Genomic DNA, 15,781 nt, shown 5'->3' on the forward strand with positions numbered 1-15,781 from the left:
AGTTAGGCCATGTTTGGCCACGAGTGTGGCTCTGTTAAAGCTCAAATTGGAGTGTATATGTGTGATCGGTGTATGATAATAGTGCCCAGTTAAAAGAGAGTTAGTTAGCATGCAAAAACTCTGTCTGTGTGAAGCATAACGTTAACTAACATCTCAACGATAAAACTCAATGAACCAACTCAATCCATATGCATTCACAAAATTAACACAGTCCTGTGCTTAGCCATGTACTCTGCTATGCTATGTTATTCCCAGTTATATGCTCAGTGGTTACATTACCAGTCCGTGAAGCAAGAAGTTGCTTTGTGTGCTGCGTTCTCATTTGGTGGTTCAGTTGGATTAGCTAGGTGGGGAAGAATTGTGTAGTCTGGGAAAAGTCCTCGCTGTGCAGATCGGTGGAAACTCCGTTCTTTGTTCTCCTTACAGTTAGCTTGGCTCAAACTTCCTTAGTTGCTTCTTAAAGTTAGCTGGCAGACTTTGAGGAGTAGCTGTTGGTGCAAAGCTTTGTTGCAGAAATCGTACGCAGGCCCTCGCGTCGCTGCTTTAAAACAGAGTTTGGTTCTGCTGTGTGTCTGCTCCAAGCAGGCCACACTGTGAGGGAGACAGCAGCAGCTGTCTGCTGCTTTGGAAGAGTTCCTGGAGAAGAGAGGGAGAACAATGGCTGCTGACCCTTTTATTGACCTGGTGACATCACGGGTCACAGATCAGACTGACCAATGGTAGTTGGAAGCTGGATCCATGGGGGGAGTTCACCTAGGTGTGAATACCTGGAGGATTGTGGGAGACTGAGTTCTGGCTCTCCTTTGTTTACAGAATAAAAGAGCATGCAGTCTCCTAATAAAAGGTTCAGTTAAAGCACCAAAAATGAATTAATCTCAACACTCCTTACTTCCCAGGAACCTAAACCTGTCTAATAATCAAACACTTCATGTTTTAAAGAAATAAAACATCAATAAAAATGCAAAAATCAGCAAAAGGAAAAGAGAAAAAGAAGCCAACCCAGCCCTCAGCATTACCTTATTATACAGCAGAGCTGAGGTGAGTTTTTGAAACCTGCGTCACAGCAAGGAGTGTTTATCTCTTCATGGTCATGAGACTGAATTTCCATTGGCTTTACAGAGACTGAATACATCAACAACTGAATCACAAAACTTTCCACAGGTTCTACAAAACATGTTAAACAAAACAGTCATGTTAAAGCTGAACCAAAGAAAAGTAAAACTGAGATTGGAGATAGCAAAAACATCAAAACTGATAATAGGGTGATACAAAGCAAGCAGGTCAGAGCAAACAACAGTGTGAAGTACTTTTTCCTATTTGGGGCAAGGCAGGCTGGCAGGAAACTCTCCTCTCCAGAGTCACACAGTCACACATGTTCTCCTTCTTCAGGCTCTCAGTTTCCTTTAGGCTAGTTTGGGATAGGGAGCACCAGTGGAATGCACTCTTGGCCTCACCGCTCTGCTAACATAAATCACTTTTAAATCAACGAATACATGTAATACCAAAAAGCACAGTTCCCGGAAAATGACCAAATAATGTAGACACAAATAAAAACTGAATTAAAATTATCATGTGGCTTCATCTTAGCTGAAAAGATGAAGCACGTCTTATTTTGGAGTCTGTATGACAGTTTTGAACTGATCAGTGTTGAGCCAAGTCTTGCCGTCAGTACATTAATCCTGCTGGAAGGAAATGGCTCAACAAACATCTCTGCAGCTTCATTTACTTCCACTGTTCTCACCAGCACACTTGTGGGTATTCATGTGAGCGAGCTGAGTGAAACTTTTATCACAAACCGAACAACTAAATGGTTTCTCCCCTGTGTGGATTCTCATGTGTTGGGACAAATTTCTTCTGAGTTGGAAACTTATTTTACAAACTGAGCATGTGAAAAGTTTTTCTCCTGTATGAACTCTGAAGTGTTTAGTCAAAGCTGAGCTTTGTATGAATCTTCTACCACAGACAAAACAACTGAAGGGTTTCTCCCCTGTGTGGATTCTCATGTGCCTCACACCATCTTTTCTCCATAGAAAAGTTTTTTTTACAAACTGAGCAGCTGAATTGATTTTAGCTATAAATGTACGGGGGGAAAAAGATTATTAGAAACACACGAAACAAACCAGAAACTGCTTGTTTTAGGTTCCAGTACATTTGCAAGTCTTTTACTTTACTTCCTGCATAATGATTATTTACAGTCATTTACAATTAATGCTACACATGATCTATAAATGACTTATTGGTCCTTAAATATTTGGTTTTCCAAATGATAAATCAACACACTTATTTTTATTAGTAACTTCTAATGGTTTACAAAACGTTTAAACTGGATTCAGATCATAAATCAGAAGAAAATGAATCATGTATGGCTGTTATTGAGCTTTTAAAAAACATTTTCTTAAAACAAATGAAAACATGTTTAAGCCGTAAGAATATTACAACCAGTTGCCAGTAAAAAATTAACTTGTTTCAAAAATCTTCTCAAAATAAAAGACTTTATTTTTGTTAGGGAAATACAGGAATTATCCTTTAAGTTATATATACTGATGCAGTTGATGAAATTGTTGTCTGTACCATATGACATCCTGGTAGAGAAGTGAAAATAAATGCTGATTTAAAAAAATACAGGAATTATCATGTAAGAAAGAACAGACTCACACAACGTTGCTATTTTTTTAAATTTATCCTTTATTTGTGCAGGGGGACCTTATAATTTATGATGATTATTATTTAAATGTCCTATCTGTGATGCAATAGAAATGTTTCTTGTAATGTTTCAAAACGTAAGGTAAAGTGATTTTCGTATGTTTTAGTGCCATTTAACGAGATCAAATATGGCCAGGATAATCGTGACATGAAATTTTCAAATCGTCTCACGGCCAGTGACGTTATGGTCATCTGCTATATCACACATTAATTGATATTTGAATATATGCAATATATCTCCCAGCCCTAGCGTGTGTGTGGGGAAAAAAAAACTGATGGAAAAGCAAGGGGAGCAGAGGACAGTAGTTTGTGAGTAAATACTAAAATAAGGTGGAGGATTATGTAGAATTAAAATAGTAAGAGAAGAAATAACCTACTAGAAACAGGTAACGTATTAATGTATCCTTTCAAATATTATATAATATTTTCAATAGAATACAAGATGAAGCACGACTTATTTTGGAATCTGTAACACACTTTTGAACTTATCAGTGTTGAGCCAAGTCTTGCCCTCAGTACTTATATCCTGCTGAAAGGAATCGGCTCAACAAGCATCTCTGCAGCTTAATTTACTTCCGCTGCTCTCACCAGCACACTTGTGTGTTTTCAAATAACGGAGCTGAGTGAATTTTTTATCACAAATGCTGCAACTAAATGGTTTCTCCCCTGTGTGGACAGTCATGTGTCGTCTCAGAGTTCCCTTTCGTGCAAATGTTTTACCACAAACTGAACAACTAAATGGTTTCTCTCCAGTATGCATTCTCATGTGTCTCGACAAATTGCTTTTGTCACTGAAAGTTGCTTTACAAACTGAGCATGTGAAAGATTTTTCTCCTGTATGAACTCTTAAGTGTGAAGTCAAATCTGACATTCGTGCGATATTTATACCACAGACAGAACAACTGAAGGGTTTCTCCAATTTGTGGCTTCGCATGTGTTCTCTCAGAGATCCCTTTCGTGCAAATGTTTTACCACAGACAGAACAACAAAATGGTTTATCTCCTGTGTGGACAGGCAAGTGTTCTCTAAGAGTTCCCTTTCGCGCAAATGTTTTACCACAGACAGAGCAACTACAAGGTTTCTCTCCTGTGTGGACATTCAAGTGTTCTCTAAGAGTTCCCTTTCGCGCAAATGTTTTACCACAGACAGAACAACTACATGGTTTCTCTCCTGTGTGGGCAGTCAAGTGTTCTCTAAGAGTTCCCTTTCGTGCAAATGTTTTACCACAGATAGAACAACTACATGGTTTCTCCCCTGTGTGGACAGTCAAATGTTCTCTAAGAGTTCCCTTTCGTGCAAATGTTTTACCACAAACGGAACAACTAAATGGTTTCTCTCCTGTGTGGCTTCTCATGTGTTGTATCTGGTGTGTCTTTTGTGAAAATCCTCTACCACAGACAGAACAAGTAAATGGTTTCTCCCCTGTGTGGATTCTCATGTGTGTGGACAAATCGCGTCTACGAATGAAACTTGTTCTGCAAACTGAGCAGCTGAAAGGTTTTTCTCCTGTATGAACTCTTAAGTGTTTCGTTAAACTTGAAGTTTCTGTGAATCTTCTACCACAGACAGAACAACTAAATGGTTTCTCCCCTGTGTGGATTCTCATGTGTCTCACAACGTCTGCTCTCCATGGAAACGTTTTTTTACAAACTGAGCAACTGAAAGGTTTTTCCCCCGTATGAACTATTGAGTGTTTGGTCAAAGCTGAGCTTTGCGTGAATCCTTTACCACAGACAGAACAACTGAAGGGTTTCTCCCTTGTGTGGATTCTCATGTGTCTCACAACCTCTCCTCTCCATGGAAAAGTTTTTTTACAAACTGAACAGCTGAAACGTTTTCCTTCTGAATGAAGTCTCATATGAGTATTTAAGGAGTTCTTCCCGAAGTATTTTTTACCACAAACTGAACAACTATATGGTTTCTCTCCTGTTTGGAGTCCATCATGTTCCTGCAGATGTCCCTTGTGACCAAAGCTTGTAGCACATTCAGAGGAGCTCCTTGATGTTTTTCCAGTATTACATTCCTGATCACTTACAGGTACTTCATTGTTTTGCAGAGGGTTTAAACCTGACTGAGGTTCCCTGGTCTCCTCCCAGTCACAACTGTCATCAGTCTCAGGTTCAGAGGAGTCTGACATCTCGTCATGAGTAGCTGGATCTGAGTTCCTGGCTGGTTCTGGTCCTCCACAGTCCTCTTCATCAGCTTCTGTTTTCATCTCTTCAGTGAGTCTTTGATGAAGCTGTGAGGACTGAGGTTTCTCTTCATCTTCTTCACTCTTCACAGGGACAGGAGTGAATGTGAACTTGTTGGTATCGGCCTCCTCCAGCCCTCGAAGCTGCTCTCCCTCCTGACTGGTCCAGAGTTCCTCCGGTTCCTCTTTAATGTGTGGGGGCTCTGGGTCCTGGGGGGGGGGATCAGGGGGATCCTCTTCTTTACTCACCAACAGCAGCTGGACGTCTGTGGAGAATAATGAAGTACAGACACACGTTTTAGAAAACTGTCATTTCCTGTTAAGAAATGATGCACATTTTGTACAACGTATCTGGAAGTCATTCAAACTAAAACAAACTACAAGCACATCACACGCTTTGCGTTTCCTCAGATCAGAAATGCCATAAAATGACTGCGATCAAGGCAGCTGCAAGAAATGTGTTTTACTGCTGAAGAATGTGAAGAAGCCATTTTGCTGCATATACTCCAGGTCTGATGTTCGGCTGTCAATCAAGAACATTGTTTGATGTGAGCTTGTGGCTGTAGTGAGCACAATGGGGTGATCTTGTGATCTTGTGTGGGGGAAGGGTTCAGCATCTCTTTACAAATTTTATTATATGTTTTATTTTATGTTCATGTCTGTTATGTGTTTTACCAAATTGAAAGAACAAAGGTTCACCCTACTAAGTGTGCATTAGGGGTGGTAGAGTGGGTCGTCCATTTAGCATTTAGAAGACCATCTCTTAAAAATACTCATGAACAAATATGGATTTATTTTATCAAGGCTGAGAGAATGTTTTGAATATACACACTACACACTGACTCCAAATGGACTTGATGAAAACTAAAGGAGCTGTATGCGAAATTCACTGCCATTAAATGACTAGAACACCAGCAACTCAGACCAAAACAAATGGGCGCTACAGCCCACCAGACTCCATTGAGAAAAAGAGTAATTTTTACCTTGCAGATCGGCGTAAAACACACATCATTCAAACTGGACAGAAACAAAATAATAGGGCTGAATGATATGCAAAAATCAGTGTGATTATTTTGACAGATATTGTGATATGAGTCATGATTTTAGTGGGAACGGTTATTTTTGCATTGAATTTTCATTGAAAATTCTGTACCAAACAAGCATGTTCCCTGTCCCATGAGCCACGACTAAATTATTAAAAATTATAATAATCATTATAGTAGTCACCAACTGTCTCGTCTCGCATAGGCTACGTCTAAAACTAGGGCTGGACGATTAATCGAAAAGTAATAGGGAAATTCAGAACCTCTAACCAACGTAATTTTCCCATGTCGGTTATTTAGTTTTTAAAATCCTGTTAATACTTTCCCCTTAAAAACATACTACCGCCTGTGTAGTCATGTGACTCCACCCCATCCAGTCAGCGGCATGGAAGCAACATGGAGGAGAACTCAAACACCGAGTCAACTGAGCAACTTGTACCAAAGAAACACATGTTGGCTTCAGTAAAGAAGACGCAGAACAAAATGACGTCAAATGTAAACACTGCAGAAAAACAGTTTCAGCGACCAAAGCTGACACCACCAACCTGTTTCAACACTTGGAGCACAATCACGTTACCGAATACGAACAGTGCATGGCTCAAAAATAAGAGAGACTGTTAAGCGCCCAGCAACAAGTGCCTCCACAATGCAGGTGTCGATAACAAGCACTTACAAATGCTGATGTCATTTGTTACAACATCGCGAAGGATAAGGCTCCCGTAGCTACAGTGGAGCGCAGTGGGTTTAAACACCTTTGCACTACATTGACGATGAATGGAAGCTGTGCAACAGATGCCTTGAGACGGCATATTTTCCAGTCGATCACATGTCAGAGATGATTGCGCTGAGAGATATATCTTTCTGGGAACTCGCGGAAGAGAACCTCGTGGCCATTACGACAGACAACGGCGCTAATGTTGTCGAAGCTGCACAGCTCAATGGATGGTGTTTTGGACACTGGCTGCATTCATTAAGTGCACATGAGCTTAACAGACACAATGCTATAATATTCAATAATCTAATTAAGGGTTATTCTTTCTGTGTTTGTTTGTATGTGTCATAAATGATAATGTCTATATGTTTTTTATTCTCCTTTTTCTTTTCTGTGCTGATGTTCTTGTTAAGCACTTTGTTACATGTGTTTAAAAAGGAGCAATATAAATAATATTTCACTTCAGCGCACTAAATAAATAGTGTGACAATAATAAAAAAAAAAACTGTATATACTGGTGTATAGCACCATTCTTAATGTTACAACGTAAACTTCACATGTAACAAACCTTGTCAGTGAACTATGAGGGCAAAAACCCCAAAACAAAATAATCGTTCATTAGTTATAATCGAGGTAATATGTTCAATTAATCAAGATTTTGGTTTTAGTTCACATCGTCCAGCCCTAAAACTGTGTGTCTGGAACTGCGGCTCTGTGGGACGATGTTTCTCAACTACTTTGCAGTTTCCGTTGGGTCCTCGGCAAGTCAATCGGATGAACGGTTGTCGAGAAAATCAGACAGAGATTACTTCCATTTATTTAGAACACCATACTCTAAATGGCAATAAAGGGACATCTGAAAACCCTGTTCATCTTCCACTGTAGGATGATCCTACATCCTTGAGTGGTCACATTCATATTTTGTGGGTTTCAAAAGATTACAATCAGTCCCAACTTGTAGATTCTGAACGTTGATATAGCAGCAAACAACTATTTGCCATGTAAAGACAAAGTGGAGTAATGGCGTCATTCTGTCTGCGTTGTTATTGGATCTGTTTATCTCTATATGGATCCTTTCCGTAATGTTTGTCATGCTGCGTTTTTAGTGGACGTACGCTACTTTCACTTTGTCCCCGAGGATTACGTTGCAGCTACTGCGTTGCATTTCGCGGCTGCCAGCTGAGACGTAGAGCCAGAATATTTCGGTGAATTTTATTTTGACCAAACCAGAGTTGGTGATTGTTGGAAGACGAACAAAAACAGTGAGATTTATTTTGAACAATTAATCGAAATACCTTCCAAATCGCAGGAGCTGCAATGTTTTGATAAAAATGTGTGACAACATACTCCGTTTCTATTGTGATGTGAACCAAACAAACAAGTGAAACGTGATAAATATCACTTGAACATTTGAGATATAATAAGGCCGGTCACAATAACTACGTTTGTTGGACAATGTATTGCTCTGGTAATAATTGCGATAAACGATATTTTATGAGCATTTGCATCACATTAATTTGCATAAAAGCATAGGGGTTGTGTCGGTTGCAGCAAGGGAGAGGTAGAGAAATCTTTAGCCAAATAATCACAAACTCACTACAGGTGCATTGTATATTTGAAGTAAAAATAAGATAGGCGATAGGATCACTGTAATCCAGAGATCTGGAGAAACCTGCTGACTGTCTGCACCCGGCGCTGTTTACGAAGGTCCAGAGGGACCGAAACGTGAGACGTGAAAAGGAAAGTAAAATAAAGTAAAAAATACATCAAATGTGTATTTAAAAGGTGCAGTATGTGATTCTAATCCAGTACACGTCTTTTTGTCGAGTTCAGCGAATATCTCCCCTCTGTCCGCTGTGCGTTCGCTGAAAAATACTCAGGAAACAAACAACACTGTTCCAGCCATGATGTGTGTCAGGTGACGTTAAACGACTTGCCCGCAGACGTTCAGCTGACTCTCTAGTTTAAGATCTGCTGTTGTTGTGATGTTAGCTGCAGCAGCAGGAGAGTTGTGAGCGTCGCTGTCTGGAGCTGCTGTGCTGGCTCTGGGAAACCGTCTCGTCCTCTCTGGCTGTTAGCTTAGCAGCAGCTACTGTAGCAGCAGTTTGCTAACCTACAACCTAGCTAACGTTATATTATTTGCTGTGTTCGCTCTATATCATGTTTGTCATGGTATTGGATTTCCTTTAGCTACACTACTTCAATAAAATGTACCGAGTTACATTTCACCTGAGACCAGGTAAAGCGCACAAACCTGCTCTGTGCAGCCGGACTTCAGGCTGGAAAACAGCGTCCAGTAGTTTGCGTTGTCCACAAAGTTCCTCCTCGTTCTGGATTTTAAACATTTTCACAGCTTCACAGCAGCTTTTCCCCCAGACTCACTCCGTTAAAAACTGTCTGCTCATTCTGATGCGCGCTGTGTTGCTAAGTTACATCACGTTCGCGTCCGTCTACTTCCTGCTAGCAAGCTAAGCTAACTCCATTAGCTCCGTAGGACGCCGGGAGATAATTCAGATGCTAAACATTTTCAAATAAAGCGAACAGCGCAGAGTCTCTTCAGACAGGTCTGTCCGGACATTTGGACACTTTGGCTCCGTGAAAAATACAGTTTGGTCTCTATCGAAGCTACTCCGACTAGCACTGTGAGGCCGAGCTCCGGCTCCGTCTACTTCCTGCTAGCAAGCTGCGCTAACTTCCTTTAGCATTCTTGGCTAACAGGAGATGAGTCTGCGGTGAAACATCCCGAAAGTTCACACAAAGTCCGCTTCAACAGGTTTATCCAAACATACAGGCTCTGCTGGTTCACTCCGACTGGATCTTATGGTAACGGAAAGAGTTAGCATGTTAGCCTCGGTGAGTAGAATCGCTTCCGGTACCACTTCCTTGCTGATTTTCTAAATAAAAGTGGAAATTATTTATAGGCCCAAACGTTGGAGTCAGATCAGTCGCATTAATAATAAATGCACACAGAAGGATTCACAAATGTATTTCTGATGCACAATCAAATATTTCTTGTTTTAAATTTATGTAATTGAAATCCACATATATAAATACATACATACCGAGTCATGACAGTCTCTCGCACCAAAGCAGCAGAGAGAAGCTCCACAAACTGCAGAGACAGCAAGCAAGCGTTCACCGACCCGCTGTGAGCTGCCCGGAGCTTTCTACAGAGACCAGGATGGTTTGTTTGTTGTTTTGACAAAAGCTTCATTCTTCATAACACATGTTAATGTTTTTAGGTCTCCGGGTGTCACAGATGAAGATCATCAAAGACGACACTTTTCTACTTTAATCAGATGTTACTGCTCTTCAGGAGGAATTTGTTCTTTCACATGTTTTGTAATGTTGCTGATATTATAAAGGAACTTGATGCTGACTCACTCTGTCAGTGGTGAAGCTGGTCCTTTGAAACATAGCAGTGGCTCCATGGACTAGTTGCTCCTGAAGGATACACAGCTGGGCTCAGGTCCAGGTCCAGGTCCAGCAGAGTCTGGTCTCTGCTGCTCTGGCCTTGAACACAACACACACAGAGCTTTGAGTGTGAATAATGATGGTGCAGTGATCTGAGTGCTGAGCTCTGACATGGAGAAGAGTCATGGACAGTTAGAGATCCTCATCTCACCTCTGAGCTCTGGTCTGGCTGCCATGTTCCCCACACAGACTGGTTTTAGAGGGAGGGGCTCCCTCCTCTCTGTCCTCACACTGATTCATAGCAGAGCCCACACCTTCACACAAACACAGCAACATGCTGAGAGAGCTGCACTCCTTCATTACAACAAGCTTTACATCAGAGGACACATTTGTTTGCCTTCCTCTCAATAATAAGACACAAATATTCAGGGCCGACAGAAACCTTATAGGAGCCCGAAAGAGGATCTGATACCCCAAAATGAGTTACACAGCCCCAAGATTCACCCATAAATACAGTATGTTGACCACAAAATACATTAGACATATTAGATCATTTGTTACAGTTCACCCAAAAAGTCACAGTTCAAATCCCAAATTTGGTGTAACGACTAAGAATTAGTTATAATCTCAAAATTACTTTCACCCCCAAATGTTGCATTGCACCCAAAATGTGTTAGTTACAATCAGAACATTTGGTTTGAAGGAAAACCGTGAACTAATGTTTATTTGTAATAAGTTCTGCACCCAAAGCAAACAGAACACCGAAAGCAGAGCGCTGGTTCAGAATGATTTATTAAACAATACTTAATATAATAATAATAATAATAATGTTCAAGGGAGGCAAAGTCTTTGAGTTGGGAAGCGGAGCTGGGGAGCGGGTGGAGAAGCAATTCATGAATTTTATCAATATAAATGTAAAGATTTCATTCATTCACTGTCGTCTGGATGAAAAGCTTCTTAGAGTTAGATTTCAGTGGCAGGACTTTTCTTTCAGCATTTCCCACAAATGCTGCTGACGTTAGTCTATAATCAATTATTTTAAATTGAGTATTTTGACATTTTTAATGCATAAAACGATTTATTTTTCATGTGTACAGTGTGTCTTTCCCCTATATTCAGTCAGTTACATGTAATTTAATAAAAATAGAAATAACAATAATGAATTTTATCATGAATCATTTAGGTGTGGCTCATGTTTTGGGAACACCTCAATAAACTGTAATTTTACTGTGTTCTTAACAAAGTTTAAAAAAAAGTTTTTTAAAGGGGGGTGGCGCATGGGTCTGGAACTCGTACTCTAACTGACAGCGGGGGCTTGTTGCAGGTCGATGATATCCGAACCAGCAGAGCCTGTATGTTTGGATAAACCTGTTGAAGCGGACTTTGTGTGAACTTTCGAGCTAAGGAAGTTAGCGCAGCTTGCTAGCAGGGAGACCAAACTGTGTTTTTCAAAACAGACAGACGCGAACAGAGCAGGTTTGTGCACTTTACTTGTTGTTTCACTTTGAACTGCTGGGAAACCAGCTGCGGGGGAAGAAGTGTTCACATCCTCAAAACCAACACAAAGTCCGAGTAAGTAAAGACCCAGTGGATTCACTTTATTTTTGATGGAAATGTCCCCACAACGACTGGAAAACTCTCATATGTGCTTACAGTATATTATATATGTGATTGAGTTGTACAGGCTACAGTATTTTATGGAGGCTTACACACAAACACACTGACAAAGTAATATTGATCTCAAATGCAGCCCACAGCCCAACTGCCGCTGTCTTCAGGACTATAGACTATTTGCAGACAACATAATGGGCAACAGACTATATGACAACACGAAATACAGCAAATTCGTGCTGAGAAGAGAAGGTTGGTGTTGATGTAATAAAGTGACGTTAGCAGCTGTTTGTAAAACATCATGTCACGATTACAGCAGCTGAACTAAGAGTTTGATCATCTTAAATCATTAATACAACTTGTGAATACAGAAGCATCACTGGTGGCATCCTGCTGTATATTCCAGCTGTGTCGCGCCTCTTGTGGACAACACCTGCCGAAAAGACTTCCGCAATAAAAGCCAATAAAATGAAGAGTAGTAGACTGGATGTGGTTTCTTCACGTTGCTTTTTGTGGAACTTCACACTAACGGTAGCTCAGCTGGATTTGCTGTTACACGAAAGCCCCTCTGCTCTCACTGGTGATATAAATTGTAGGTCATATCGCCCTTCAGCTTAAGACGAAGACTTACGCAACAACCAGGGTTGTGATAACAGCTTAAAAATCCTTCAAGGACTATGGTACTTTTTATTGGCATATTTTAATCATTTATTTATTTATGACTTGTTGCTCTTAAGCAATTCTTGTTTTTGTTTTTAACCCTGTGCATGCAGCTTTATTACCTTCTTCTATTGTGTATTGTTTCAATCTATATTCATATGCTAATATAGATTGTGTAAGCTAAATATGCTGCATTTCCATTGACCGCAATAGTTTACATGAGGATAAAATTCAAAATACTGTCAAAAAATTACCAATTTTTATGACATCTACTACACTACATGTACCATGACATCAAAGTTTTGTAATTTTTTTCATGAACTTTGGAGATTTTGTCACAATATCACAGGGAAGAGGAGGGACAACACATGAGAGGACAACACATGACTTAAATTTAGTTAAATAAATCTTTAGTTAAGTTAAACAATGGCAATGTAAAGTATGTAAATCAGCAACATCAGTAATGTTTTGCGTGTTTGAATGAGTGTATAGTGAAGTGCAGTGAACAAAGAAAATAAACACAAGCAAAAAGCCAAACGACAAACCATATGCCCAGTGAGAGAGAGAAACTGACTGAATCCACCAGCTTATAAAGTTGAGGAGCAGCAGCACAGGTGACAAACAGTGATGCACTTCCCTTCTAAAAAGGGAAAGACAGCCCAAACAGGAAGTCAAGAGGTTTGTCACAATTTATTTACAAACAAAACATCAAGTAGCTCCTCTGAATGTGCTACAAGCTTTAGCCACAAGGGACATCTGCAGAAACACGATGGACTCCAAACAGGAGAGAAACCATTTAGTTGCTCAGTTTGTGGTAAAAAATACTTCGGGAAGAACTCCTTAAATACTCATATGAGACTTCATTCAGAAGGAAAACGTTTCAGCTGTTCAGTTTGTAAAAAAACTTTTCCATGGAGAGGAGAGGTTGTGAGACACATGAGAATCCACACAAGGGAGAAACCCTTCAGTTGTTCTGTCTGTGGTAAAGGATTCACGCAAAGCTCAGCTTTGACCAAACACTCAATAGTTCATACGGGGGAAAAACCTTTCAGTTGCTCAGTTTGTAAAAAAACGTTTCCATGGAGAGCAGACGTTGTGAGACACATGAGAATCCACACAGGGGAGAAACCATTTAATTGTTCTGTCTGTGGTAGAGGATTCACAGAAAAGTCAACTTTGACTAAACACTTAAGAGTTCATACAGGAGAAAAACTTTCAGCTGCTCAGTTTGCAGAACAAGTTTCATTCAGAGACGCGATTTGTCCACACACATGAGAATCCACACAGGGGAGAAACCATTTACTTGTTCTGTCTGTGGTAGAGGATTTTCACAAAAGACACACCAGATACAACACATGAGAAGCCACACAGGAGAGAAACCATTTAGTTGTTCCGTTTGTGGTAAAACATTTGCACGAAAGGGAACTCTTAGAGAACACTTGACTGTCCACACAGGGGAGAAACCATGTAGTTGTTCTATCTGTGGTAAAACATTTGCACGAAAGGGAACTCTTAGAGAACACTTGACTGCCCACACAGGAGAGAAACCATGTAGTTGTTCTGTCTGTGGTAAAACATTTCATTGTGAAAGGAACTCTTAGAGAACACTTGAATGTCCACACAGGAGAGAAACCTTGTAGTTGCTCTGTCTGTGGTAAAACATTTGTGCGAAAGGGAACTCTTAGAGAACACTTGCCTGTCCACACAGGAGAGAAACCATTTTGTTGTTCTGTCTGTGGTAAAACATTTGCACGAAAGGGATCTCTGAGAGAACACATGCGAAGCCACAAATTGGAGAAACCCTTCAGTTGTTCTGTCTGTGGTATAAATATCGCACGAATGTCAGATTTGACTTCACACTTAAGAGTTCATACAGGAGAAAAATCTTTCACATGCTCAGTTTGTAAAGCAACTTTCAGTGACAAAAGCAATTTGTCGAGACACATGAGAATGCATACTGAGAGAAACCATTTAGTTGTTCAGTTTGTGGTAAAACATTTGCACTAAAGGGAACTCTGAGACGACACATGACTGTCCACACAGGGGAGAAACCATTTAGTTGCAGCATTTGTGATAAAAATTCACTCAGCTCCGTTATTTGAAAACACACAAGTGTGCTGGTGAGAGCAGCGGAAGTAAATTAAGCTGCAGAGATGCTTGTTGAGCCGATTCCTTTCAGCAGGATATAAGTACTGAGGGCAAGACTTGGCTCAACACTGATAAGTTCAAAAGTGTGTTACAGATTCCAAAATAAGTCAGTGCTTCATCTTGTATTCTATTGAAAATATTATATAATATTTGAAAGAATACATTAATACGTTACCTGTTTCTAGTAGGTTATTTCTTCTCTTACTATTTTAATTCTACATAATCCTCCACCTTATTTTAGTATTTACTCACAAACTACTGTCCTCTGCTCCCCTTGCTTTTCCATCAGTTTTTTTTCCCCACACACACGCTAGGGCTGGGAGATATATTGCATATATTCAAATATCACAACTCATGTGAGACTTCATTCAGAAGGAAAATGTTTCAGCTGCTCAGTTTGTAAAAAAAACTTCTCAACACACAGAGGAGAAACGATACAGCTGCAGTGTTTTTGACAAAGATTCACTTGGCTCAAAAACCATCAGTGTGTTGGTCGTCAATCCTCACAGCTTCATCAAAGCCAAACTGAAGAGAACAGAGATGCAGAGCATTTGAAAACAGAAGCTGATGGAGAGGACTGTGGAGGACTAGAACCAGCCAGGAACTCAGATCCAGATAGACATTTACAACCAGCTACTCATGACAAGACATCGGACTCCTCTGAACCTGAGACTGATGACAGTTGTGATTGGGAGGAGACCAGGGAACCTCAGTCAGGCTTAAACCCTCTGCAAAACAATGAAGTACCTGTAAGTGATCAGGAATGTAATACTGGAAAAACATCAAGTAGCTCCTCTGAATGTGCTACAAGCTTTGGTCACAAGGGACATCTGCAGAAACAAGATGGACTCCAAACAGGAGAGAAACCATTTAGTTGTTCAGTTTGCGGTAAAAGATACCTCGGGAAGAACTCCTCAAAGACTTCATTCAGAAGGAAAATGTTTCAGCTGCTCAGTTTGTAAAAAAATCTTTTAAACGGAGAGGAGATTTTGTGGTGCACATGAGAGTCCACACATTGGAGAAACCCTTCAGTTGTTCTGTTTATGGTAAAGGATTCACAAACAGCTCAACTTTGAACTCACACTTTAGAGTTCATACAGGAGAAAAACCTTTCACATGCTCCGTTTGTAAAAGAAGTTTCAGTCTCAGAAGCAATTTGTCCAAACACATGAGAATCCACACAGGGGAGAAACCATTCGGTTGCAGCATTTGTGATAAAAGATTCACTCAGCTTGCTAACATGCAGGTGAGAGCAGCAGAAGTTGTGATTGGGAGGAAACCAGGGAACCTCAGTCAGGT

At 40.3% G+C, this 15,781-nt stretch overlaps 3 protein-coding genes across 4 annotated transcripts in view; 2 read left to right on the forward strand and 1 right to left on the reverse strand.

Moving 5' to 3' along the window:
- Positions 1-9,546, reverse strand: part of LOC122871920 (gastrula zinc finger protein XlCGF57.1-like) — a 133,924-nt gene extending 124,378 nt beyond the window's left edge. The window contains exons 1-4 of one of the 2 annotated variants that reach the window (XM_044187536.1): positions 9,407-9,541; positions 9,262-9,277; positions 8,904-8,997; positions 1,098-5,160 (exon numbers count right to left, since the gene is read on the reverse strand). In XM_044187536.1, coding sequence (XP_044043471.1) covers positions 3,248-5,160; positions 8,904-8,997; positions 9,262-9,277; positions 9,407-9,492 — 2,109 coding nt within the window. In that variant the 5' untranslated portion in view covers positions 9,493-9,541 and the 3' untranslated portion in view covers positions 1,098-3,247. Of the gene's footprint in view, positions 1-1,097; positions 5,161-8,903 lie in introns of both variants that reach the window. The other variant, XM_044187537.1, reaches the window with a different exon arrangement.
- Positions 1-15,781, forward strand: part of LOC122871885 (NACHT, LRR and PYD domains-containing protein 12-like) — a 232,788-nt gene that overhangs the window by 193,393 nt on the left and 23,614 nt on the right.
- LOC122871976 (gastrula zinc finger protein XlCGF8.2DB-like) lies at positions 13,567-14,824 on the forward strand. The gene is given in 2 exon segments (XM_044187631.1): positions 13,567-13,917; positions 13,919-14,824. Coding segments are annotated over 2 exon segments (735 nt in total). The 5' UTR covers positions 13,567-13,605; the 3' UTR covers positions 14,342-14,824.

Source organism: Siniperca chuatsi, linkage group LG24, assembly GCF_020085105.1.
Source record: "Siniperca chuatsi isolate FFG_IHB_CAS linkage group LG24, ASM2008510v1, whole genome shotgun sequence".
Taxonomy (NCBI): Eukaryota; Metazoa; Chordata; class Actinopteri; order Centrarchiformes; family Sinipercidae; genus Siniperca; species Siniperca chuatsi.